Source organism: Sander lucioperca, chromosome 9, assembly GCF_008315115.2.
Source record: "Sander lucioperca isolate FBNREF2018 chromosome 9, SLUC_FBN_1.2, whole genome shotgun sequence".
NCBI classification, from domain to species: Eukaryota; Metazoa; Chordata; class Actinopteri; order Perciformes; family Percidae; genus Sander; species Sander lucioperca.
Genome location: NC_050181.1, coordinates 36,782,559 through 36,810,105, shown reverse-complemented (window position 1 = coordinate 36,810,105; position 27,547 = coordinate 36,782,559). Strand labels below are relative to the sequence as shown.

Genomic DNA, 27,547 nt, shown 5'->3' with positions numbered 1-27,547 from the left:
GCGGTTCGTTCAAATATGTATGGGCACACACATATGCTGCTGAAGAATAACACTTTAGACACAGGCGAGGAATAGAACAGCGGGGAAAATAGTGGACTATCAGAGGCATATCATTTTAAATGAAATCTGATGATGTTTCTTATTCTTTGTTTCCCTTTTACGCACACACACGCACAGAGCCAGGGGGATCGGACCACATCCTCACGAACAGGGACGGAGAACAGAGAGGATGAGGAGGGAAGATTGAGTGAAAGAGAGGGACAGAAAGAGATGGATTAAGCTGGACGGAGGGATTTGGGGGCGGGAAAGGACAGTGGCATGGTGGGGCTGATCTAAAGAAATATGGAGGAGAATGCACACACACGCACACACACACACACACACACACACACACACACACACAAAAACCCATTATCAGGTTATGGTAGATTACACTCATTAATCGTTGTAACAGGTGAGATGTGTTATCAGCTGGAAATGAGCGGTTTGTTCAAACATGTATGGGCACACGCACACAGGCATATAATTTAAATATCATACAAGGCTGATCAGTAGAAGAGATGATGGACAGTTTTAAGTGTGGCCTAGGAAAGTGGTGGGATTTATGACAGACAGCCTCAATTATCCACAGCATGGCCTCTATCCCCCACAGCCAGCTTTCCCTCTATCCCTCCTGCGCTTCAGAGAGGCTTGCCACTGGGAAGGCTAATCAGGAAAAGTCCCAGGCTCTGCCGACGGCCCCCAGTGGCTCACTGCTCGGCCGGGACCTGATGAGATGTCATGCTGAACGGGAAGCTAATGCCACATTTCTATACGGTTGAGATACCTGCACCGTGCTGTGCTGAGAGCAACCACAATCAGTGGTTTCCATCCAAAGTGAATGATACTGTACGGTAAAGGCTTACCTTGATGATGAGTTGGAGGTTTTGTGGTTCGCTCAAGCTGTCCTTTGCTGACAATATTTGAAACTGATATGCCAATGAGAAAGCAAAGAAAAAAGCCCTAAACATTGTGATATAACTAATTACCGAACAAGGAGTTACAAGTTGGTGACAAAGCCGGCACTTCCTCCACGGTATGGCCAATGCGTGAAAAAAACGCTAGTTACGTACGACACGTAGTAACTACGTATATTACGTAAGAAATCCCCGAGATTGCGTCGTGTTTCTTTTCATTACGGTTGCCCGTTCAGAAGTCAGAGACGATGTGAGTTTGTACTCTTTCTATTCAGCTATTGTTGCAGCAGATTAAGCTATTCCTGAGTTGTTTCAGTCTGCAGTGAGTCCTGAATGTTAACCGTTTTACCCTGTGATGTGAAGCTGCTAGTTTATCTGTATTTTGCTAGCTTGCTAACTTTCCTGTTCATCACACGTTACTAGCTAGTGTGTGATACGTTTCTCGGGGCTTTAATCGTTACTGTGCTGGAGAGGATGTTCATTTTATTTGCACAGTGTGATAATTGTACATTTTATTTCAGTATTTGTTAATATTTGTTATTTTTATTTCATATTTGTTAATTCCTTTGGCTGCAGCTTTAGGCTAAACATTTGAAATAATATGAACAATATGATATTCGTAGTAGTAATTAGTAGTAGATTTTAAAATGAACTACTTGCAATACTTAAGTACAAAAAATGTTGAATACTTTAGTACTACTTCTTAAGTGTGGTGCTTAAAGAGCACTCAAGTCACTTTTTTGATAGAGCACTTGTACTTTTACTCAAGTATGGGTCTCTAGTACTTTACCATCCAAGTTCGGTATCCCCCGTCCAACACTAACGTTTTTGTGACCCTAAACGGAACATATTTGAATTTAAACTCAAATGTATTATAATTCCCACATTTTTATGCCCCTAAGCTGCTGTTTCGTTCTGTTATGCCCAACTCGTCTCTGCTCCTTAATGCCTCTTTGATCCATGTACACACACACGCATGCTAGTGAACAGAGAGTGTCAAATTTAATTTTATCTGGCATCTTTCATTGTGATCACGCACAATAAAATCACACATGCAGTCACATCTAGGAGAATTTGATTTATTTAGACACTAAATGCCCCTTTACGCATGTTCAAACCTCAGTATGCTGCTTCAATTGCAACAAAACCACTTGAAATATTTTTCACATATATCTAGACATTTTAATTGATGTGTCGACATGAACACACTTCATCTAAAGGTATAGTAAAGACAATGTGTGTGTGAGTGTGTGCGTGTGCGTGTGTGTGTGTGTCTCGCTGTGTCTCTGCTTCTTTGAGAATACTGACACACTTTTTGGACTCCGACTCTGCGATACACTTATCATTTCAGCTGAAGTTCAGAGTAATATTAGCCTCTTTAAATCATAAAATGTACCTGACTCATGAGAAAATTACCCCCTGGCACTTTGTATGGCTCATTGTCCACTCACTATTCATCGTCTGCAGTGCAGCCCCTAAAGAGTATCCGTTAACTTCACATGGTAAAAACCTCCCTGCAGTCCAGCACCAACTATTTAACATCATGTAAATTCTCTTTAAAGATGGATTTAAACTTTGGAAGAGTAATATATTCTCGTACGGTCCCATTTACAATCAGCAAAGCTCTTTTCTTCACTGTCCATTCCATAGCTATTCATTAATCGAGCGCTGAGTGTCCACCCTCTGGCTGACGATGGTTAATTCATTTTTAATTTAATCAATGTGAATTCTGTTCTCACTAGAAACCGCAATAAGTTCAGTAATGAACATGAAGACAATGCACGTTTAGAGAATGTACATTTGGGAAAAATAATAATATTCATCAGTCAGTGTTTCATGAGATGGCGCTGATAAGGGGTAGCTCAGCAGTGGATAAACTGGGACTTTTTCGGGTTGTACCATGCTGCTCACCCAGTGCATGCTGGGATATATATATGGTTCTGCTGAATCTAAACTGTCCATCGTGAGGTCGACAATGGACTATATACTTTTTAATTTATTTTTGGGGCATTTTTGGCCTTTATTTGATAGGACAGATGAAGACAGAAAGGGGTAGAGAGAGGTAAAGCTTAGATTGGGCCCAAAAAAAATCAAACCCGACCCTACCCGAGTCCGTGCACGTTGTCTCCGAGCCCGGCCCGGCCCGACACATTAACTGTAATTATGAGCCCGAGCCCGATTTAAACCCGACAATTTTTTAATACGTTATAACTGACGTTCTCAACTACAATTCCGAGTTGTTTGAACTGCAGAAATCTATTCAGAAGGGCTATGCTTGGAGAAGTAACAAAAGAGGACATTGTTAAGCGACCTTGGGTACCATGAAAGGTGCTATATAAGTCCAAGTTATTATTATTAAGGCTGACTATCATCTTTTCTGCCATGGCAAGCCTGCTTCATGTGTCTGTTCATCGTCAAAGTCCCCGTTTTTTTGCTGTCATAGGCGAGCAGCGCGCCGCACTTAATGCACTCGACAAAGCCAACACATACAGTATGTTGTCACCAGACATGTATAAAGTACTAGAGACCCATACTTGAGTAAAAGTACAAGTGCTCTATCAAAAAAGTGACTTGAGTAGAAGTTAAAGTGCTCTTTAAGCACCACACTTAAGTAGTAGTACTAAAGTATTCAACATTTTTTGTACTTAAGTATTGCAAGTAGTTAATTTTAAAATCTACTACTCAAGTACTGAAAGTAAAAGTGCAAGTATTGTGTTATTTAGTTATTAAAGAAAGCAGTCAAAAGTTTGAATATCATATTTTTCATATTATTTCAAATGTTTAGCCTAAGGCTGTAGCCAAAGGAATTAACAAATATGAAATAAAAATAACAAATATTAACAAATACTGAAATAAAATGTACAATTATCACACTGTGCAAATAAAATGAACATCCTCTCCAGCACAGTAACGATTAAAGCCCCGAAAAACGTATCACACACTAGCTAGTAACGTGTGATGAACAGGAAAGTTAGCAAGCTAGCAAAATACAGATAAACTAGCAGCTTCACATCACAGGGTAAAACGGTTAACATTCAGGACTCACTGCAGACTGAAACAACTCAGGAATAGCTTAATCTGCTGCAACAATAGCTGAATAGAAAGAGTACAAACTTACATCGTCTCTGACTTCTGAACGGGCAACCGTAATGAAAAGAAACACGACGCAATCTCGGGGATTTCTTACGTAAATTAGTAGTTAGCGTACGTAACTAACGTAGCCGTAACTACACACACTGTAACCTACACAGTCTCCGTAGCGTGAGGAATTCACAACAGTAACAAGTAACAATGCAGCACATAAAAAATGTATCGGAGTAAAAGTATTTCATTCATCGAAAATATGTACTCAAGTAAAAGTGGAAGTTAAGGAGCTTGCACACTGCTTCAACAAATGCCAACAAACTCCAACAAACACCAACAGTTGGGTCAGTGTGGGCTGGCCGTCTGTGTTTGTTGGCGTTTGTTGGATGGAGTTGTTAGAGTTTGACATGTCCAGTCTGGTCTGGTGGAGTTGTAGAAAGTCGGACCAATGTACCCCATTTTCCAACATACAGCAACATTCTAACAGTTTGAAATGCTGTCTCCAAAATGGGTGTTTTTTTCTGGCAATTAGTGGAGTAACCATACTGAGTAATTCTTCAAAAGCTTGAGGAGCAAAACGGGCAAAATTCGCAAAAGCTGGAGTATCTTCTGAGCGAAGTTCTTGACACAAGTTAGGATAGACACCCTGTTTTGCATGTCGCAATATCCCAAGGTTTACACAGTCTGCTCCTGGCTCGTCTTGATTGCCGTCTCTCCTGTACACGGCTAGCAGCTTTACAGGCCAGGTAGACCATAACTACTTTGGCCACATTCAACAAGGTCTCCACTTCATCCATGTTATATTAAACCAAAACTCAAATAAGAAAAGGTAGGACTAGGTGACAAAAGTCAGTCTTGTCTGTTACTGTATGGGCAGTGTGGACTGGCAGTTGGTTTTATGAACATTCTAAAGACTACCAACTGACAATTGCCAACAGTGCCAACTTTAGAATGTTGGAGTTTGTTGGTATTTGTTGGAGGAGTGTGCAAGCTCCTTAAGAGAAAAAAATAATACTCCAGTAGAGTACAGAAGTTTAGTACTAGAGTAGTGAAGTAGTTCTACTTCGTTACTATACAGCTCTGGTTGTCACTGCCCACGACTTGTTTAAAATGCTTCCATACCTCCGACTTTCCTCCAAACTTGCTCAAAGTTAATTCCCCTGTTTTTCTTTTTTTCTTTATATCTTCAAGCTCCCTGTTGCACTTAAGCTACACAAAACAGCACAGCACGCCAGGTGTGATGCGTGCGAGTGGAGGAGACGCTGTGCATGATTATGGCATAGCTTTCTTCCCACCCAATTAGGCTAATAAAGTAATGATTAAAAAATCACAAATGCTTGATCAAGGATAGTGGCGGGAAATATCGGCCCGACCCGACCGTCGGGCCAAGTTCATGCATCAAAGGACCACAGGTCAGAATCGAACCCAGGCCGCTGCGGTAGGGACTGAGGCTTTACAATCACAGTTTCAAGAGGAAAATTCATTTTACAAGTTGACAGAAATAAATCTATGCCTTCATCTTCCCCCAGGTCCTCCATCTGCTCCAGAGAACACCATCTCCACAGTGAACGAGACCTGCGTCACCTTGGAGTGGTCGCCCCCCAGAGACACAGGAGGCCGAGGAGACATCACCTACAGCCTCCACTGCAGAAAGTGCTCCGGGGACGGCCGGAAGTGTACACCGTGTGGTAGCAGCGTCCATTTTGTTCCCAGACAGTTTGGTCTCTCATCAGCCACCGTACTGGTTACCGACCTGCAGCCGGACTCCAACTACAGCTTCACTGTCGAGAGCCAGAATGGAGTGTCGGACTTAAGTCCCACGCCCAGAGGAACGGTAGTCATCAATGTCACTACATCACAGACAGGTGAGAACATACACCTATAATGGGGGTATTTTACATGTAAATCTTACTATAAATGTCAAAACACCAGTATTTGTTGACAGAGACGGCTCTTCGACAGTGTAATTTTTATGTGAGGCAGCGTGTTTTCAGATTTAAAATGGCATTGACTTCACTGATATCCGTTTTTAAAGAGGAATAAAATCACCTGGGAAAGTATGTTTTCATCAGCCTGAATGAGGAATTTGTACGATGGATCAGAGAGCATTTTTCTAAATTGTCTCCTGATTGCTGTGTGCTCACAAACAGTATCAGGCGTTTTAGTGTACATTACAACTGTAAAATCAGAGTGGCACCTCTGCAACTCTGCCTTCACATATATAATATCATGCGTGCATCTTTCACAGTGTGGGACTTTGGGACATTGGTGCAAGAGAAGTGCGTATGACAGGGTGGTGATGACTAACAGGTCTGCTACTATGGATGTGTGTGCAATAACAGAGGGGGGAGAGGTGAAAGGGATGTAGGAGGTTGTTAAGCTCATTAAGGACCCCACATCACACGTGCTACTCTCGACGACAGTATGCCAGACACACACACACACACACACACACACACACACACACACACACGAACACACATTTTTTCAACACTTTTCAACCCACACGAGCATGTGTTCCAATGTCGGAAGGCCGCCTAAGAAAGTCACAGGGTTTGTGGTTTTATTACATTGATAACACGAGCAGATCACACCCCATATACACGCATGTCACACATACGTACCTCATAGGCTGCTGTGATTACGCATGTGTAAAAACACCTTGTAAGCTCACTCATTAGCAACATTACACTTCAAATATGGGTCTTCTTCTCGTTACAGCACAGTAGGTATCCATCTGAAATCTCTCTCCTCCACCGCACAGCCTGCTCTCTTTCTTTCTTTCTCTCTCTCTCTCTCTCTCTCTCTCTGCCTCTTTTCATGCTTTTTTTCTCATCTCGTTGAACCTTACTGTTGTTACTGTTGCTCACGCTTTCCCCTCTTGTTCTCTGGTTTCTACAGTGAGCGTAGTGTTGAAGGAGAGGCGGAGTAAGGACAGTGTGACGTTGGCCTGGCAGGGTCCAGTGAGACCCAACGGAGCCATCGTGGAGTATGAGGTCATCTACTATGAGAAGGTGAGAGAGAGACGCACATCTCATTGTTTTTTTAAAGAGGCACTTTACTAATTTAGGAATGAAAGCTAAAGGTCAGTTTACTTGTTATGTCAGATTTGTTACAGAAAGCCTGTTACAAACTCGAGGTGTGTTAAAGATTGTTACCACTCTCATATGTGCGTTATAGGGGTGCACAATATATCGACTCAATATCGTTATCGCGATATCATGTTGCACGATATTATACCGAAAGTCTCGCGATAATTACGCGATATTTTGTTTGCTTTGCATCCCGCCCGACATGTACCCAAAGAGTATAGAAGCAACAAGAGGAGAAACTCAATAGAACGTTGTGTTACATTCAGTCCAAGATGGCGGAGCTGCAGTTCCATTGAGTTTCTCCTCTTGTTACATCTATACTCTTTGATGCACCTCTCGAAAAATACACGTCACTTGGTAGCGTTGTATTTCCCCCGACTCATTTCCTGGTTCTCCTTCTCCATAAACAACATAAAATCAAGGAGAGGGTTAACTTCTCCTGGTTCTCCTTCTCTATAACAACATGAAATCAAGGAGAGGGTTAACTTCTCCTGGTTCTCCTTCTCCATAAACAACATGAAATCAAGGAGAGGGTTAACTTCTCCTGGTTCTCCTTCTCTATAACAACATGAAATCAAGGAGAGGGTTAACTTCTCCTGGTTCTCCTTCTCTATAACAACATGAAATCAAGGAGAGGGTTAACTTCTCCTGGTTCTCCTTCTCCATAAACAACATGAAATCAAGGAGAGGGTTAACTTCTCCTGGTTCTCCTTCTCTATAACAACATGAAATCAAGGAGAGGGTTAACTTCTCCTGGTTCTCCTTCTCCATAAACAACATGAAATCAAGGAGAGGGTTAACTTCTCCTGGTTCTCCTTCTCCATAAACAACATGAAATCAAGGAGAGGGTTAACTTCTCCTGGTTCTCCTTCTCCATAAACAACATGAAATCAAGGAGAGGGTTAACTTCTCCTGGTTCTCCTTCTCTATAACAACATGAAATCAAGGAGAGGGTTAACTTCTCCTGGTTCTCCTTCTCCATAAACAACATGAAATCAAGGAGAGGGTTAACTTCTCCTGGTTCTCCTTCTCCATAAACAACATGAAATCAAGGAGAGGGTTAACTTCTCCTGCTCCAGATTTCCCACCGTGGTCAGAAAGAACAGGGGAGACACTTTGTTTCTCTCACCATGACTCTAGAGTCAGTACTCGCTCCGAAGAAAATCGCCGTCACTCTCTCACTTCTACCTCGCTCTACCACACACACCCACATGCTCGACGCACACACCAGAGCATGTATAAACATCAGCTGCGTGGAGCCTCCGCAGAACCATAAAACGAAGCGAAAGAAAAGAAAGGAGATAGAGAGAGCGAAGAGTGGAGCAAAAAGAACACAAAAGTAAGAAAATGAGTGTTGCTCTGGGAGACAATGAAATAACAGAGATTGAAAGGAAACCTGCCTAGCCTACCCCCGGTTGCTTGGCAACAGTAAACAGAAATTATCCGGTGCTACCTTAAACTACGTCTTAAAAGTTACTTCAGAGGTATTGTTAAGTCACAAGAACGATGTTTTTGGATTTGAAAGTATTTATTTCTCGATAAAAGTAACACAATATATGAGATTAAATGCCAAACATATCAGATATATACATAAATACCATGTCCTGAAGCATTTTCCGCCATCTTGAATTATTTTCTTCGACTTGAGCCACTGACATACGTCACGCTGCCTTCACTCTGATTGGCAGTCGCTCGTGGCCAAACGGCCACTCCCATTGAAAATGAATGGTAGCTGTCTCTTGTAGCTAATGTGACTGTAGGGTAATGCCTCCTCCTCGGTAGCTTGGAAATACTTTGGCTTTAAGCCAACAGATGTGCATTGCATTGCTTTTTATACTGTAGTGTATATACAACCAGTACAACATGCCCTGTTCTATAGACATGCTCTTTATTTATTTATTTTATACTACATTTATATTTACTATATTACACAATAAACCTTGTGTTGTAAGAAAACTTGTTTTATTTGTTATAAATCTATTTTGATGCGTTTTCCCATAACTTTGGTAATTTTACATATGTTTAAAAATATAGAAATTAATATCGATATCGCAATATTCATTATCGATATCGCAATATCACATTTTTTTCAATATCGTGCACCCCTAGTGCGTTACCTATGAAGCTATTGCTTGCTGCAAATGCAAGCTGTTTTCAGTCTTTGTGCTAAGCTAAGCTAACCGTCTGCTGGCTGCAGCTTCATTTAACGTACAATATAGATAAATATAAATATAAAATATAATACACGTATGAAAGTGAATACAGAGGGGTGTCGCTCTTCTCATCTGACTCTCGGCAAGAAAGCAAACAAGCACATTTCCGAAAATGTCAAACATTTTCTGAAACAATCCCCTTAACGGGTTTTGGGCAACATGTTTCTTTGCCCTTCTCTTGTTCTCTTCATCTACATGTCGTCTAGGCTCGTAGGATATGGGTTTAGCCTAAGGGCATGTCTGTAATGACTTGAGCATCCCAAACATATCTCTTTATCTCTCTATCCCTCACGTCTCCCCTACTGCTCACACCAAGCCAATTAACCACACATCTGTCGAACAAACCTCGTAAAACACGGTCAAGGTGATGAAATTAAGCCTCTCTCTGTGTGTGTGTGTGTGCGTGTGTGTGTGTGTGTATGTGTGTGTGCGTGCATGTGTGCGTGTTGGCAGGCATTAGCAGTAAAATAGTGTTAATCCTTGTTGTAGTGTCTTCCCATTAGGTAGAGTATCAGCCTCTCTGCAGGGAATCAGCTTACTGACAGACACACTTATTCTTTATTCATCCTCCTACACACACATTGCAAGTGCACACACACACACACACCTACAAGTTAGTCGAGGAACGAAGCGAAGCGGGACTTGAGTAACCACGTATTGCCCCCAAGTGTAAAGAGGAAAGGATTTGGGACTTGACGGGTGCACAAATGCAACCAAATGGTCCAGTGATGAACAAATGAAAACTTAGTGAGGTGTGTGTGGCCCCTGAAGACATTTAAATTAAACAATTTGAGGTTTCTATTATTTTCAGACTTTCCTGGGCTTTTTTTTTCTGCCTCTCTAGATACCACAGTCCATTGCTCTTTACACAAACTCTTCAGAGTATGTCTATAATTTCAGCCATTTCTTTTTTTATCCACAGTGACATTATTCTCTGAATCTTAATATTATTCACTGAATTTAGTATTAAATGATCTCCTCTTGCCCTTTCCTCCACTTCAGAACCAGCGGGAGCAGAACTACACAGTCTTGAAGACTCGCTCCAACATGATGACAGTGGACGGGCTGAAGCCAGGGACCACCTATGTGTTCAGGGTTAGGGCTCGAACCGATGGGGGCTACGGGAGCTACGGGGGAGAGATCGAATTGGAAACCAGCCACGAAGGTAAAGGGATAAATAATTAATATTTACCCGTAATAAATGAGTAATATCAGTGTTCCTTTTTATTTGTTTTTTTATTCTGTGCAATTAGATTGTATAAAATTTCCCCGTGGTTTTGAACATTGGAAAAGCAGGCAGTGCACTAAAAGCAGTTACATGCCAGTTTCTATAAAAACAATCCGCAGTGATAGCATAGCACGATCAGAGGTGAATGGTGCAGGTGAACTAGAAGCACAAAGATGAACTGCAGAGCAAAGAGTACAGGCACAGTATATCACTTTGCAGTACTGTAAGAGTCTAAATCCTCCCCGCTGGAGTTTAAATCAATCCACCTGATGGTTATAAAATAGCCCACTTTTCATCTGAATGGCTGCTTCCGTTCTACCTCGGCAGCTTCACAGGTCGTCATCTACGTCTCTGAACCAGTGGCTTGAAAGTATCCTAGAATACGTATCAGGTAAAAAAGGAGACAACCCAATTTCACAATAAAAGGAAAAAGTAATCTGTGAACTTGCTTTCCCGGATAGGGAGGCTTGGATTCACACCGACGACTGGAGCAAAATGAAAAATGAAAACCTCCTCATGAATGAATTTAGACTTGACTGGACATCTGACTCTTTTTTTCGGGACTGGTTTTATTCCCCCCCAACTGCAATTATTTTGTCACACATGTTCTGGTTATTTTTCCTTTCCTGCTTCAAATAAACTGGCAAACTTAAATTTAGAAAATGTACTTAGACTTTGGGAAAGAAGAGGAGGAGACACAAAAGAGAAATCTATGCTGGGTTCGATCCAGGCCAGTGGGGCCAGGCCTCCCAAACAGCTCTGGGGCGTACTACGCCGTATCTCTGTCGGCATGTTTTCCATTTCTCTGTCACTCGTCCTTCTCTCTTTTGTTTGCTGTCACCCACTTTCATTATCGCTTCATTATGTGCTCTAGGATTTTCTGCTTTAGAGGCCCCATAATGTGCTCTTCAAAAGTGATCATTGATTCCCAGACAGGCAGGCAGGCAGGCAGGCAGAGGGGGATAAATCAGTTAATGTACAGCACTCCGTGGCATACAGCGGGCACACATTAGCTTCCTAATCATTCAATAATCAATAAAAGTAATTCAAAGCTGGGTCTCTATTCCTGTCTTGCAACAAAGATCTGGAATGTCACTGTGCTGCGACGTATGGAATGGAGCTCAGGACACGCACAGGTTCATAGTCAAGTTCAGTGCTGTAAAATACAGGATCTGCCACATTCAGCTGACCCGGTAGCAATCATATCAAGGTTATCTAATAAGATCCATTCTATTGACTGTTAAAGAAGGCTGTGTATGTTCTGCGCCTGTAAATCTAATAGGAGATCAATGCTTAGCTGTGGCTGCCTCTGGGCATTCATTTGCCTCACACACACACACACACACACACACACACACACACACACACACACACAAATACGTATCTCATACATGCTCATGCTTAACTAAGCCAGATAAATGGGGTATTAGTTTTGAGTAATGGCCCGATTGGTGTGGCGTAAAAATCAATGCATCTTTGCAGAAAGTTCTCGGCGGTAGCCTTGTTATGTGCAATGTTAACATATCCATTTGGACAGCGCGGTCGAATGGGAATGGCTTTCACGTCCACTCTTATACCCTCATAGGCGATGCAGAGAGGGAGAGCGCTTTTCATCAAGGACCTTACTTACTATTCCATCCGCCTCCCTCGCTCTCTTTTACTCTCTCTTTTCCCCCTCTCCTTCAACCTCTGTCTTTTATCTCCTTTTCTAATGCTATCATATTTCATTCTCTCTCCCTCCTTCCCCCCCGCCACACTCACCTTGCTGTCTTTTTTCCTCCCGGCTTCCCTTCATATTTTCCTCCCCTCACTTTTCACTTTTTCCCCTTCACCTCATCCTCCTTTATGCTTTTGTTTATTAATCCACTGTGCTCCCTTTGTCTCCTATGTAGATGTCTTTGCTATCGGGGACCCTAACCAGTCCACCATTCTGGCTGTGTCCATCGCTGGGGGAATCGTTCTCCTCATCTTCCTGGTGACTTGCTTTGTTGTCAGCGGAAGGTAGGGTCAAAAATAAAAAAAGACACACTTAGGTTCTCTACACATGATCAGTATGTACTGTACAGGAGAACAGGGTACGGGTAAAGTTGTATAAGTTTATGTACCAAACGTGGCAGGCAGTCAGGAAGCACCGGGAAATTTCAAAAATCAAACAACGACCCTAAATAAGGTTGTTTTTGAATGATGTATTTGACATCTGAAATACAGAAGGATAAGTCTGGTAATATTCCATATTTATTCTTATTATCAAGATATCCCGTGAAAAGACCAAAAACATCATATTCATCTGACTGACTAAATCATAGGTGTCAAACTCATACAGCCCAATTTGATCTCAAGTGGGAAACCTTTGACATGATGAGTCTAAATAGTGGTGAAGAATATTATATTCTAATAGTCCTCGAGCACTAAAAGGTGCGCTGAGCACACCAAGCACACTGGCTTCCCATTTAGCTCTAGAAAGAAATAGGAACTAGTCCATCTTTCTTGGAAAACCCGAGCCTCTGTGTGCAATTTTCTCTGCATTTTCCACCAGTGGCTTCTACATGAACAGTAGCCTACGCCTGACAGTGTTGTGTCACGTTGCCTGTACATCAGCACGTAGGATCTACAGTATAATACCGTATCCAGCAAAGAGCCTGCTACTACTTAATTAGTACTGCAGCCCCCAGTTGACAAATAAGAACAGCAGTGCGTGTCTATTGAACAATTGGAATTAATGACTTCACTGCAATTTTCCCACAAGCAATTTGCACATTAAATAAGAAAAAACAATAAGCACTGTCACCCATTCATGCTGCTACGCACCTGCACTTTAAGTAATGTGCAATACGAGTAAATAATTATACTATTTTACTATTTACTCTAGTTTTAATCCTTTTAACCATCTTGACATTCTCTGCTCTATGTTATTAGTTCAATGTGTTGTTTTTAGGTTTGCACCATAGAGTAGCACTTTTAATTTTGTTGTATGGACTTAATAACAATAAGGTCATGAAGTCAAATCTGATTCTGATTCTGATTCTAGGGCCATATGTTTGACACCCCTGAACTAAATGATACAGCTTATTCCTCTGTTACATAGACATCCACTGTGGTGGAACAACACATAAAAGAGCCACATCTTTGCACTGGTGGAAATATTCTTTTGTTACAATGAACATGGGCACTGTATTTATTTTTTAAGTCCGTCCCATAAACTCTGTCCTGCTGCTGTAAATACTCACTGGGCATCAAATCCACATTTGAAATTAGTCCCCAACAAATGCACTAGTTACCCATGTTTGAGTTACATTTGTGAAAGACTACGGTGCACAGCTGTTTTAGGAAATTATTTAGCGTTTCCTAAAACTGAAAGTATATATTTGTGGTCCGTTTTTTTTTTAAAGATTTACATCTTCAGTAGGAACCAATGGGCTTGGGGTCGCAGACAGGAAGCAGATATGCTGACAACAGCAAGAATACAGAATATCACCAGCCTTATTTCTTTGGTGTTATACAGTACATTTATACAGTTATACAGTTGGCAAACACCTCATGGGTCGCTTTCAGGTTACACCCCTGACAGCTGTAATCTCATTGGTGACACATTATAGGGTCACCAACAAAGAAGTTTGAAGCTGACTAAACTTTGAGTGCCATGTCTAAGGTAGTGTTCGCTATCTCCATTGGAAAACAATAGCCTGTGCATGCACAAAGCAAATCTGTCATTAATCATAATGCAGAGGGCCAATCTGGTAATGTACATGTGCATTCATGTAGACATGAGGGTTAAGCTGAATCTCCCACTTGGTCTCACTTCATATCTCTCTGCCTCTCTCTGAGAGATTACATGTGGGTGTGCAGAAAGCAGGGCCTCCGACTTTGACATTTCTACTGCTGCCAAAGCCCGAACTAAAGGCCGTGTTATTCTGTATGTGAAGAGCATGGACTCTCTATGATCACTCTCTTTGAAGGTAGGGCTGCAGTTAATGCTCTGAAGAGAAGAAGGCCAAAGAGGAGAAGGAGTTGAGAGGGAGGAAGGAAAATAAAAGAATGCCGACTGGTGAGAGGCGAGAAAGATTAAAGCATCAGAGTTAGGAGAGGGCTCTTTGGACAGAGAAGAAAGGGACAATGGCAGGAGAGGAGAGGAGAGGAGAGGAGAGGAGAGAAAGGGATGACAGCATATGTGATTTACCGTGCCTGTAACTAAATGTTTATCCTCTATGAGCTCTGCCTAGATTAGCTACATGTTAAAGACACACACACACACACACACACACACACACACACACACACACACACACACACACACACACACACACACACACACACACACACTAATGTACACACTAAAAACATTAGTATTGATTCAGGTGATTGCTTATCAGGCTGAGTGCTCTATTCACTATTGACTAGGAGGGATGTAATCAGTGGAGACTGTCCTGTGTGACACACACACACACACACACACACACACACACACACACACACACACACACACACACACACACACACACAGGGCACGTGACTGGAGACACATCAACATATTTTTAATCAGAGGGGAATAATGATGTCGTGCATGTAAGAATCATAACAACCTGTTAAACACAGTGTACTATGAATACACACGAGGACACAAACACACCGTAACACTCAACTAATGAGGTTTCACAGGCTGGGGAGGTGTTAACTAGGTTTTACAGAAGGGTCGATGCACTGCCATCAATTTCAGGCCTCTCTCTCTCTCTTCCTCTTGCCCTCACTCCATCTCTATCTATCTTTCTTCCATTTGGAGGTGGGGATGCTTGCAAGGACGTATGGTTGATTACTGCTCTGTCTTAAACAACATCTGTACATCTGTCAAAATGTGTGCGCACGTGTGCATAGGTGGAGTGTGTTTGGAGCTGGGGAATAAGGCGAGGATCAAAGCTACATCACTAGAAAGACAAGAGCAGGAGGGAGGTAGGTAGAGAGAGAGAAAGAGAGAGGTAGAGAGAGAGAGAGGGGGGGGGGGGGGGATGGACAGAAGCTAGGTGAAGGAGAGACGAAGGGGGGGGGGAATTTATCTGAAGCATGTTTGCGCCAGTAGAGAGCTACATTTTGAGATGGTGTGAAAGATAGAAGAGAGAAAGAAGAGGAGGCTTGAGTGAGATTGAGAGAAAAGGGAGATTGATGGGAGGGAGGAGGAGGAGGAGGGCCAGAGGCACAACATGAAGAAGGGGAGAGATGCAAGGAGCAGAAGATGAAAAGGTAGATTACATGTGTGTTTGAGAGAGGAGGAGGGGTAGGAGGGATGATGGATGGGCGATTGCACTGTTAGGTGCAATAGGAGTGTCACACTTCAGCTTTTGGAGAAACGGAGAAGTCTAAAAAAATAAGGATTGGTCTTCTCTCTTCTCTTGTTACCCTTTCCTTCCCTCTTGTCATCTATCAAAGCTTCCATCTTATCTACCAATCAGTCCATTCCTCTCCCTTTTCACTCTCCTCTCCTTCTTTTCTCGTCATTTCGTTTCATCTTTGGCTCTCTGGCTTTCATTTCCTGTTGCGTTCTTGAAATTTGCATTTGGATGAAACCCACTCTCCGTAATGTATCGAGAATCTGATGTATTTGCCGAGACCAGTTCAGTGTGGACGATGATTAAATTGGAATTGAAATTGACACCGAGAGTCAGCCAGGGTTGAAATTATTTCCCACGAGACCTCTGTAAGGCCCTTTTCCTCCCTAAATGTCACCTGTTTAAATCATTTCGCCAATAATCACTGGACTGGATACGAGTGCTGGAGAGCCTTTTGTTCTTGTTTTACACCTACTTCACCTATGAATCCACAATCCTGGCCACATTTTCAACACCCTGATAGAGAGAATTTTATCACCGAACTATAAAATAACAATGAAAGCCCATACAGTCACACACACACACACACACACACACAGTCCCCGCAGCCTTTGCTGGCAGGGTACTGCACAGCTACAGTATGCCTCATAAACGAGCTGATTTGCAGGCCATTCTGTTGTGTCCTGTTCTCGTTTAATAAAGTGCTGTTATGCTATTGTTACCGCAGGAGGGAAAACATGAAAAAAACATTGAAAGCTCCTCAGTCGCAGCACGGCTCTGACAAATCACACCAGTTATTGCTGTGTGCGTGCCATTATTGCCCTGCGAGTATATGCGTGCAAAGTGTGTGTGTTTGTGTGTGAAGTCAGGGCTTTTTGTCCTCCGGAGGGTGCTTTGGCTGGCAGGCTGGCAGGTGCGAGCGATGGGAAGCTAGCAAGCGACTGGCATCGCCATGGACTCAGCAGATGGCCTTTCACTCAAAACGCATTCTCCCCTTCGGTCCTCACTTTCTCTCACTCCTTGTTAAACATGTTACAGCTCCTGCCTTCCAGCATCTGTGCGTATGTGAGTGTGCGCGCCTCTGTTTTATCTGCAGTCTAATAACTCTCCAGCCATGCAGCCATCTTCTTTTCTGAATAGCTGCGGGCTTTGGTGGTACGCCAGATTCCCGACAGGTTTTTCCACGTTCATGTTTTTAATGTGGGAGATTTGGTGAGAAGTCAGTGTGAAGTTGTTCCATGTAGGCAATATGATGCCTGTTTTGTCGTTTTTTTTCTAAGCCGTCTCATCTGCTATATGTCTCAATGTCTGCCTTTATTGAGTGCATCTGTTGTCAGAGCTGGAGATATTCAGCAGGGAGTCAAAGGCAATCTGTTAAATGTCGGAAAATCTTAAAATAATAAGATGTACGGTTATTTACTAAAGCAAGATTTCTTTTTCATCCACGACAAAAAGAAGACAAAACTTTACACAGGTTGATCCTCCAAGCCTAGATTTACTATAGGGAGAAAAACATCCTTTTCTGAGAGTTTGGAATAAGAAAGAGTGAAAGCCACAGAGGAAAGTGTGATGTCATTATAACGTTGCAGATAGACTTCTCGGTCTTGCTAATAGAGAGTGTTAACAGCTCTACCTTTTGAACACAATAGCGTGTTCTGCGGATGTGCATGTTTGTGCGCGTAAGCGCTTTTACCTCCGCAGCATCTGTCGTAGCAGCCCTGGGTTATTCTTAAAAACTTAATGACACAAAAGAGGAGAGGGAAGATAGAAAAAATAAAATAAAGCAGCACTGATGAAAACATGCTGTTGAGAGAGGAGAGAGTGGAGTTAAGAGGTAACGAGAGAAAGAGACTTTTGAGAGACTAATTGAGTGTGTGTGTGTGTGTGTGTGTGTGTGTGTTCTTGTTTAACTATAATTGTGGGGTCCAAAAACCGGGAATACAGTATACTTGTGGGGTCCGGACAGCTTTGTGGGGCCAAAATGCTGGACCCCACAACTTTAAAGGGCTGTTTGAGGGTTAGGACTTGGTTTTAGGATTAGGGTTAGAATTAGGTTATGGTTAGGGTGAGGGTAAGGGCTAAGGTTAGGCATTTAGTTGTGATGGTTAAGGTTAGGGTAAGGGGCTAGGGAATACATTATGTCAATGACGGGTCCCCACAAAGATAGTGCCACGCTCTATGTTTGTGTGTGTGTGTGTGTGTGTGTGTGTGTGTGTGTGTGTGTGTGTGTGTGTGTGTGTGTGTGTGTGTCACACCAAAAGACTACAATCGGTGATTTTTTTTAATTTTTTTATCCCGGATGTGGGAAAGAATAAAAATAAATGATTTCCACAAAATACAAATTTGAAAAAACAGGAAGGCACAAAAATAATAGCCCCATGTTCACCAAATGGTGGTGTATTTAGTGTAGGTAAAAGCAGCCAATGCATTCCCTTCCCTGTGGGTGGTGTTGGTCTGTTTGCTTGATAATAGCGCTAATATTGATTTGGCAGCCCGGGCGATTCTGTGTATCTGAAACAAAACAGGCCCGTACGGGGAGGTGAATGTGTGCATGTATGCGATGAGGATGTGTGTGTGTATTATTAGACAGATTTGTATGTGTTGCTCGGATGCTGTTTCTTTCAATGAATGCAGCAGAGCTGTAGGGTGTAGCTGAATACAGCGCTGTCTGCAGAATGCCTAGATAGTAGCATACAAACATATGCAATAATAGCAGCTATAGCTGCCGCAGGTGCAAAACTATTTCACACGGGCTTTATGCAAATGAGCAGATGTTGTCGTGGGATTGATCAAATGTCCTATAAACATCAGACAAATTAAAAGAAAACTGTTTTCGGCAGGGGTTTTTAAAGTTTATAGCGCATTTTAATACATTTGTTGGATACACACACACACACACACACACACACACACACACACACTGCACACGCAAGTGCACATATTACGATCGTGACTACGTTACTACGGCGATCAAGTTGAGTCGCCGTAGTAACATCATTAAGGGAATTAGTTTCACACTGATCTGTTAGCAAATGTAAAGATACACTTCACCTAATGATACAGGTGACATGCTCCTCTGCTTCGTCTCTCACTCTTTCCCTCCTCTCTTACTTGACCTTTTCCCCAGGTTGTAAAAAAGTCTGCTACACTACACCAATTACCAAACCCCTTCATTTCCTTTCCTTTTCCTTTCCTTCCATTACCACTCTCTTTAATGAGCAGGAGCTAAATGAAATGTTTCCAAACAGGTTGTTAATGAAACATAGACAGATTTATCACTCATAACTCTTCAGCTAATCATTTTCCCTTCCTAATAATTAGCCCGAGCTGAGTAAATCTTTTTACACTGTGGTCAGAGAGTGCTGAGCCGCTGCCAGACACGTCCAAGATGGAGAGAGAGAGAGAGAGAGAGAGAGAGAGGAAATCATACTCGCTTGTGTTCCTGAGCGTTTGTTTTTTTTATGCTGTTTTGACTCTTAATTATCCACAATAATCTTTTATGAAACTCAGAGTTTATCGCCGCCTGAGCAGTGACCGTCTTTTGTTTTTTTTCGGGTTGGTGAGTGAAGCGTAATTTTGCTGTGAAATAATAAGAGTGAATTTAAAATATTGATTTAATTCCCAGTAATTATTTTTTTTAATTTAATAGCTTGATATTAAATGGAATCACCATTATCATGAGTAATGATTAGAGCAGATACCCACAGCAGGGTGTGCGTGCATGTGTGTGTGCGTGCGTGTGTGCGTGTGTGTAGAGTGGGTGGCGGAGAAAGAGTCATTTCATTGTGTCATGCCGGAGGGGTGACTAATGATTTACTGATTTCATTTTTCGAGTCATTCTGATTAGCAGGGGGAAAATAATGTGGAGGGACAGGAAATAAAAAGAGGAGAGGAAAGGAAACATATTATTTTTCTGTGTGAACGATCCCCTCTGACTCTTCCTTGTCTCGGAGTGTATCAATTTCTCCTCCCGTCTCCGAGCCGGCAGCCGGCCTCTAATCCTATAAAAGGTGGCCAGTCATATAAAACAAACTGGGCGACACCACGCGGCTCAGAACTACACACGCTTTATTAGCTCTCTTCACGTCTCAGGTTAACATTAGTCCAAGGTTATTCATTGCATGAAGACAAACAGTCTCTCTTATCTGCCGTCTCTCCTTCTGTCAGCAAGACATCATCGTCCACACACACAACTTGGTTTGTCTTTGTCTCTTTTGTCCCACTTTGTTTCAAGGTTGCTCCACTATCCATATTTACCTTTTCTCTCCAGCCTTTCCCTGCCTCTAGTGCATAACCTTTTATCCTGGCCTGCCAAGGTTTCCCCTCGTTTGATCTCCTCTTTGCATTCCTCGTCTTCTCTGTCACGATGTTCTCTCTATTGCCCTACATTTTCCTTTCTCAATTTCTCTGCTTCACACCTCCATACTTATCCTCTTTCTTTTTTTCTTTTCCCCCACTGATTCAGATATGGACTCCAGTGGCTCAGCAGTAGGGCTGGGTATCGCTGTTCCTAACCGATGCCGGTACTGATACCTGGAATTTGATATCAGTTCCCGAGCGATACTTTTTTCAATACCAATTTTATAAAATCCATGGTCCAACACTTTACTTGAAGGTATCTACATAAGAGTGACATAACACTGTCATGACACATGAACTCTAACCCTAACCCTAACTCTAACCCTAACCATAACTTGTCATGACAAAAACCGAATGACACTTACTGACAGAAGCGTTATGTCATAAATGTTTATGACTTGTTTATAATGTTTATGACACGTAAATGACAGTGTCATGTCACTCCTATGTAGATACTAGGGCTGTCAAACGATTACATTTTCTTAATCACGATTAATCGTTGAATTTCTATAGTTAATCGCAATTAATCGCATGTTTTATCACATGATTAAAATTCTATTATTTTGCATTTCAGAACTGTTTTTAAGTACATATTAACAATGGAAAGCCATTCTTACCAGTGTATCTTGATTGGGAATCAAATGAATGCAAAGTCAATTTTAGGGTTGGGTATTGTTTGGTTTGGATACCGGTGCTAAAGCGGTACTTTTAAAACGGTACCGGTGCCTTAACGGTGCCTGAACCGATACTTTTTAAGAAAGTTAAAAAAAAGAAGGGTACTAAACAGTTGGCGACATTAAAGAACGGCTTGTTTATTGCTAAGGTCATATCGTCAAAATTAAATGTTTAATAATAATGTAATCACTATAACAATAACTTATTTCACTAGTAAATAGCTGTTGAATGACAAAAACAACCACCAGATGGGAAAAGGGCATTTAACAACAACTTTGAATGCACCACGAGGCTGTAAATTACCAGTTTCAATGAACGCACCATCTGTGTTTTTCCGACAACAGCAGCTGCAGATTGTTACATCCCGGTGTCGGAATCCTCTACAGTGAAATACAGACAAACTTTATACCGTTTAAGCGTTAGCTGTCAGCATTTTAACCGTGTTTAATTCAGCTACTAGATAGCGGTAGGCTAACGTTAGCTGCTGTCGAGTATAGTGTTAACTAGCGGTGTTTGTGTTGCCTGTAACGTCTGTTTCAGAGCATCAGAGAGAAGTGCAGGAATATCAGTGGCACCAGAATGAGGCACCGAAATCCGCGTTGCTATTCCTGCAGCAGCAGCATGTGTTACGAGGAAGTACGGCAAAATAGTAGCCTGTTAGGCACGACGCAAAGCAGAGTGAAGTGAAAATAAATTAATAAATGGCGGCATGCGATTAATACGATTTAAAAAAATTAACTCATTATGCTCGGCCCTTAATCGCATTGCGATTAACGTGTTAATGTTGACAGCCCTAGTAGATACCTTCAAGTAAAGTGTAACCAAATCCATTGTAACAAAAATAAATTGCAACATGGTACAATTGTTTTACATTACGGTACATTTTTTTTGTTAGCTCCTTGACAACTATGTGACGCACAGTGTAGTCAAGCCTCTCAAAATACAACACACACACACACACACACACACACACACACACACACACACACACACACGTTAGCTCTGTCTTTGTGCACAATGTAGTGTTTTTCCTGCATGACTCTACAACATGTAGACAGCCAATCACAAGCATTATTAGATATTGGTACAAGCATGCTGCATGCTTATTGGCTCACTGACATTGATTAGTTTTAGTCCGTATGTTTTAGAGAAAAATACTTCGCTCATCTACAACTGAGACAGGTGCAGGTCAAGAGTTGCTAAGAAAACTCACACACTGTGTAACATTTTGCCTGAAGATGGTCTAGTACCGAAACGTTACCTACTATTAAACTTTATATATTTTTTGCAAGTTAGACAGTGTGCCGGAGTTTTCTTTGCAGTCCTTATGTTTTGAACTTTGGTATTGAATGACGAGACATTTTTAGATACTCGATAATATGTAGGCAATTGGGTCGGTGCCTAAAAAGTATCGAAGATTGGTACCCAGCTCTAGACAGCAGAGAGAACTTTTATGAACTGCAGGCTGTTAACGGCTTTGAACAGATGATATCAGAGAACACAGTAGCATTTATGTGTGACGTGATGACCCCCGTTTATATGTGACGGAGGTGATTCTCTTGCCACAGCAAACTAACATGATTGACAATCACCGAGTGCTGGTTTTAATCGTCATTATCTCCTTATAGCCTGGAGTTAGACTGAGGGAGGAATGGGAGCAGCAACCGAGCTTGAGGCTAAATAGAACAGTAAATGAAGACTTGGCATACTAGTGACAGTATCAGAAAAAGGACACGGCTCGCTTTGTCGCACATTGTATAATCTTCTTAAAGATTTACAAAATCCGGCTGATTCACAATGTGTTTTTTAATACACAACATGGACCACCTTTAACTTGCTACCAGACTGTATCTATCATTAGGTCTCAAGATTCAAAAGCTTGTACAGTATGTGCCACATGCTCACACAATGTGTGCAGTGAAATGTGCGTCTTGACTCTGTGTTAAAAAGGCAAGTGTGCAATATTTAGCACAAGAAAATAAAAATAAGAATTAGAAAAAGAAATATGAAGGATAAAGATTTAAAGATAAAGAATATCAGAATATAAAATGGCGCAGTTGTGAAGTAAACTATGCAATAACATGGTGTCAAGACTCGAGAGTAGGGCTGCAAATAATGATTAATTTCATAGTCGATTTATCTGTTGATTATTTTCTCGATTAATCGATTAGTTGTTTGGTCTATAAAATGTCAGAAAATGGTGAAAAATGTCGTTCAGCATTTTTAAATGTCTTGTTATAGTCTATATACACGACGTTCCACTTCCGGGATTGCTCCGGTGCCGCCCGATATTCCGCCGAATGTCCCTCATTTAGGATGTCAAGTACCGTCCGCTTTCTTTGTTTTGGCATTTTAAACTCTGGTTGATTTCTGAGGACTATGGTTAACTGCTCCTCAGATCTCTGCAGGGTAAATCCAGACAGCTAGCTAGACTATCTGTCCAATCTGAGTTTTCTGTTTGCACGACTAAAACAACTTTTGAACGTACACATGTTCCACCAAAACAAGTTCCTTCCCGAGGCTATTTTGCAGCGGCACCGTGGCTCCGTCCGGCGCTTAGCACCGCCCAAGACGATAGTTATTGGTTTAAAGAAATGCCAATAAACCAGAGCACGTCTTTCTCCCATCCTGGAATGCTGTGTGGACTAGCCAGACCTTCCTCCGCAGCGCTGTGGAGGAAGGTCTGGCAAAGCGAGACTAGTCTTGTTATGACCACAACTCAAAAGATATTCAGTTCACTGTCACAGAGGAGTGAAGAAACTAGAAAATATTCATTTAAGAAGCTGGAATCAGAGAACTTTAAGTCCTTTAAAAAAAAAAAAAAGGACTCAAAACCAATTAATCGATTATCAAAACAGTTGGTGATTGATTCAATAGTTGACAACTAATGGATTAATTGATTAATCTTTGCAGCTCTATTTGAGAGCAAGTATAATAGCAAGTAATAATGATGTCTCAGTAGATTTTGTGTATCCAGCATGAAAGCTACACCTCTGAATTTTTGTAACTCGGCGGGCACTGCACGTTCCATTTCCACGTGGTCGGCTCAGAAGACTGGCCGAGCAGCTTCGCCTGTACAAACATCTGTATGATTCTTCATGTACAGACCACAGTGAGTCGAATGACCTTAAATAGGTGTAAGAGGGAGCCAACACACTCTGGGAAAAGAAGAGCCATTTTGCTGGAAAGTGTGGAAAAACAGGTTGCTTTTTTTTAACCCTTGTGTTGTCTTACTGTCGACCATGAACTTGTTGTCCTTCCGTCAAAATTTAAAATTTTAATTATTTTATTTTTTTTATGGGCTTTTTTTTCTCAGACGTTTTTGTCACTTAATTCAACTCTTTGTTTTATTTATGGTCAATACACCTCATTTCAATGACGGTATAGCTAATTCTTTTGTTAAAAAAAAGCATAAATTATGAATTATGTTGACTGATATTTAAGATTAAAGGACGTTGAGTGAATCACAGACTGGTTTACGTCAAAGTGTTAGGTTTACACGATGACGCTCGCGGGTGAAAACGAAAAAATATTTTATCGGATGTGCCTTTCGTTTATACGGCAACGGCGTTTTTGGGGCTTAAAAACGCCCAAAATTGAAACCACCCTCCAGAGTGGAAATCTTAAAAATGCTCCACCGTCGCGTTACCGTCTAAAGGGTAAAAACGCAAAAGTCTGAAGACAGCGGTGTGGAGAGAGACAAGAAAAAGGCGTCCAGGTAATCTGTTGTTACGGAGTAGGCTACAGAAATTATAGGCCCCTGTTATCTAAAAGATTTTTAATGTAATGGCTCAATATTGAAATGATTTTGACAATGTGGATAAGGTTGTTATAGTTTGATGACCATATGTAGGCTATTCATTTGAGCCAGAGTAGACTACAACGTTACGGATGAAGAGAAAGAGAGAGAGAGCGAGAGGCACCGGGCAGAGGAGGTCTGCTTCAGCCTCCTCTGCCCGCTGCCTCTCGCTCTCAAGCAGCGGCCGAAGGGCTGCGAGGCTCAGGATATTGGTAGTGCTCCCGTGGGTGCTGTGCTGTGGCTTATCATGGTCGACTGTGCCGGTCATCATCAGACAAACATGCAACTCCACCTCCTCATCTTTCCAGACAAGCTTTTGTTGTTCACTTCGACATGTTTTGGTTTCGCGCTACTAAGGAGAGAAGTAGAAGGAAGGTTCTACGTAGGCGCGCGGCCTTGGTGGTGTTGTGTGGCAGTGACACCTAGCTGCCTGGCATGCATACTACATCAAATTTCACAAACTTTTGCGTCACCATATGCACACAGATTTCCCCCCCAAAACTCTCGTCTAAACGCAGAATAAAAAGTGAGAACGCGATGCCACTATTGCGTTTTCTCCTCAGATCGTTTCCGTCTAAACATAGCCTTAGTCAGGAGACTGTTTTAAAACCATTTAAATATGTTTCTTTTCAAATGCTATGAATTGAATAAAACACCCAAAATTCAATGGAAGTAATCATTAATTTTACCTGTGAAGAATGTTGTATGGGTTCCAGACAACTGTACATGCACGCATCCAAGTTATTTTGGGGCAGTTTGGTTGTAAGAAACCCATATTTCTGATATTAAAAACTTTGAAAACGGGTCAAATTTGACCCGAGGACAACACAAGGGTTAAAGAGTGTGTGTAACATCGAGAGGTGGACAGTCATTTAGACTTGGAGATAAGCGACAGTAATGTTAATAATTAGACTAGACAAATGTGATGTTTGGCGGTACGTCTGTGTTTGCCATGGATGTGTTTACTACTGTTGCCAGGCAGCTGGTTTTCCATTACTTCTGCTCTCTACTCTACTCTATTGCTTATTGACAGATCTTTTGTACGCATCGTGGCATTTCGAACAATACTGCAACGGACAACGCGTTGAGCATAAACGTCTCCGTGTGTGCTCGTAGCACGCGCGGCGTCTGCAGAGGCTCGTGCCCTGGTGTCACGCGCGAGTGTAACTAAAGATTTATTTATCCTTTCTCTTACTCTCCTCCACAGGGAGCTATGTGCTGATAGTGTTGCTCTGTCCTTCTTAATCCTCGATCCATGCAGCCAATATTTAGTCTCCATCCCTCGCCTTGTTTCAGTCGTCTTCTCTCCTGCACATGAAGCCAGCATCCCTATTCTAAGATTCAAGATCTCCTTCTTGTTGTTTCCCTTTTTACTCATTCTAATTTATATTTAGCACTCTTTTTTTCTCATAATGTCTTTTCTCTCTCCCTTTTTTTTTTATCTTCAGCTCCTGTTGTAGTAGAACACAACACTGCCTCAAACCTCTATATGTCCACTTCCCTTCGCGTTTCTGTTCCTATATGGCTGCCTCCCCGTCTCTCCTCGCTCTTCCCCTCCATCTGATTGCTTGTTAGTTGGTATGCAGGCTTGGACCCCCATTGTGCATTCTTGCCTGTCAGCACTCTCTTTCTCCATCTCCCTCTCCACCTCTTTTTTTTCTCTTTCCAGCTCCGAGTGTCCACTATTTCTATATATATATATATATATTAAAAAAGAAAACAGCACAAAGAAAAAGAGAGCAGAGGACAGGGCCTGTTGAGGGGAGGATAAATAGGTGGAAACAAGAGGAAGAAAAAGAGGATATGTGGGCTATTGGAAAAGGGGATGTTTTTACTTAAAGTTAGAATTAAAAAGAATGTAACACCCTAGAGAGATAAAGAGCAGGAAGGGAGAGGAAAACGGGGGATGGGCTACGACGGCGATAATTTATGGATGGAGTTCTATGAAGGTGGGAGCTTGCTAGCAGAATGACAAATGGGTCTCGAGTGACAGAGTATTATATTAAAAAGTAAATTGATATGCAAATTTGGAGTGTGTGGCTTTGGAGGACAGGGATAGCCTGTTGTCCTCACTGAAGTGGAACAGAGAGAGGCAGAGAGAAAGGTGAGAGCCCCGGTGTGATAGTGATATCGCAGTCCATTAAAGTGTGTGTTTTTGCATGATTGGCACAGGTGTGTGTACTTTAAATCTGCAGGAATATGCAGCTGTGTGTGCGGGGTTGTGTGTTTACTGCATGAAACAGTATAGTGCAATTAGATGGCAGCTAAATGGAACAATGATTCTTCCCACAGTGACAGATAGAGTGCTAACTTTACACGGCAGAATAAAGAAGCAGCTAGTGGCGATGTGAGGAGGACTATGTAAGCCGGCTCAAGAGGCTATGAACGCTCATAGTGTAAAGTAAAAACCTGTGGCATCCAAACGAAAAGCCGACAACTAACCGCACAACAAGTCTACGTGGTGACCATAACCGTCTTTTCTGCACGTGCCACACCAAAGCCATTTTGGGCAAATTATACAGAACAAGCAACTACAGAATATGCTTACCGCTGCATTTACTACCAACTTGCTTTGCTAAATACGTTGTGGAGGTAACAAGTTCCAAGTTGTTGCCTGCCTACATAGCCTGGGAAAACCCTGACGAACTTCTGGCAAATTTGAGATTTGCTCTGCAAGTCAGTCTGGCCAAGAGCCCATTCAAGTCCACTTCCAATTTTTCCAAATCGAGGCACCAATCACAACTGTTGAGGCGGGCTTTATGCGATGACGACAGCCACCGAAGCGCAGCAACCCGTTGATGCCGCTGTAGCTGCTACATCACC

At 42.0% G+C, this 27,547-nt stretch overlaps 1 protein-coding gene across 2 annotated transcripts in view; it reads left to right on the top strand.

Annotated features, from left to right (window-relative positions):
* The window catches only part of epha4b (eph receptor A4b), a 102,860-nt gene that overhangs the window by 52,121 nt on the left and 23,192 nt on the right, over window positions 1-27,547 (top strand). For both annotated transcript variants that reach the window (XM_031281181.2, XM_031281180.2), the window contains exons 7-10: window positions 5,570-5,905; window positions 6,942-7,054; window positions 10,348-10,510; window positions 12,466-12,574. In XM_031281181.2, the coding sequence (XP_031137041.1) occupies window positions 5,570-5,905; window positions 6,942-7,054; window positions 10,348-10,510; window positions 12,466-12,574 (721 nt within the window). The remainder of the gene's footprint in view (window positions 1-5,569; window positions 5,906-6,941; window positions 7,055-10,347; window positions 10,511-12,465; window positions 12,575-27,547) is intronic.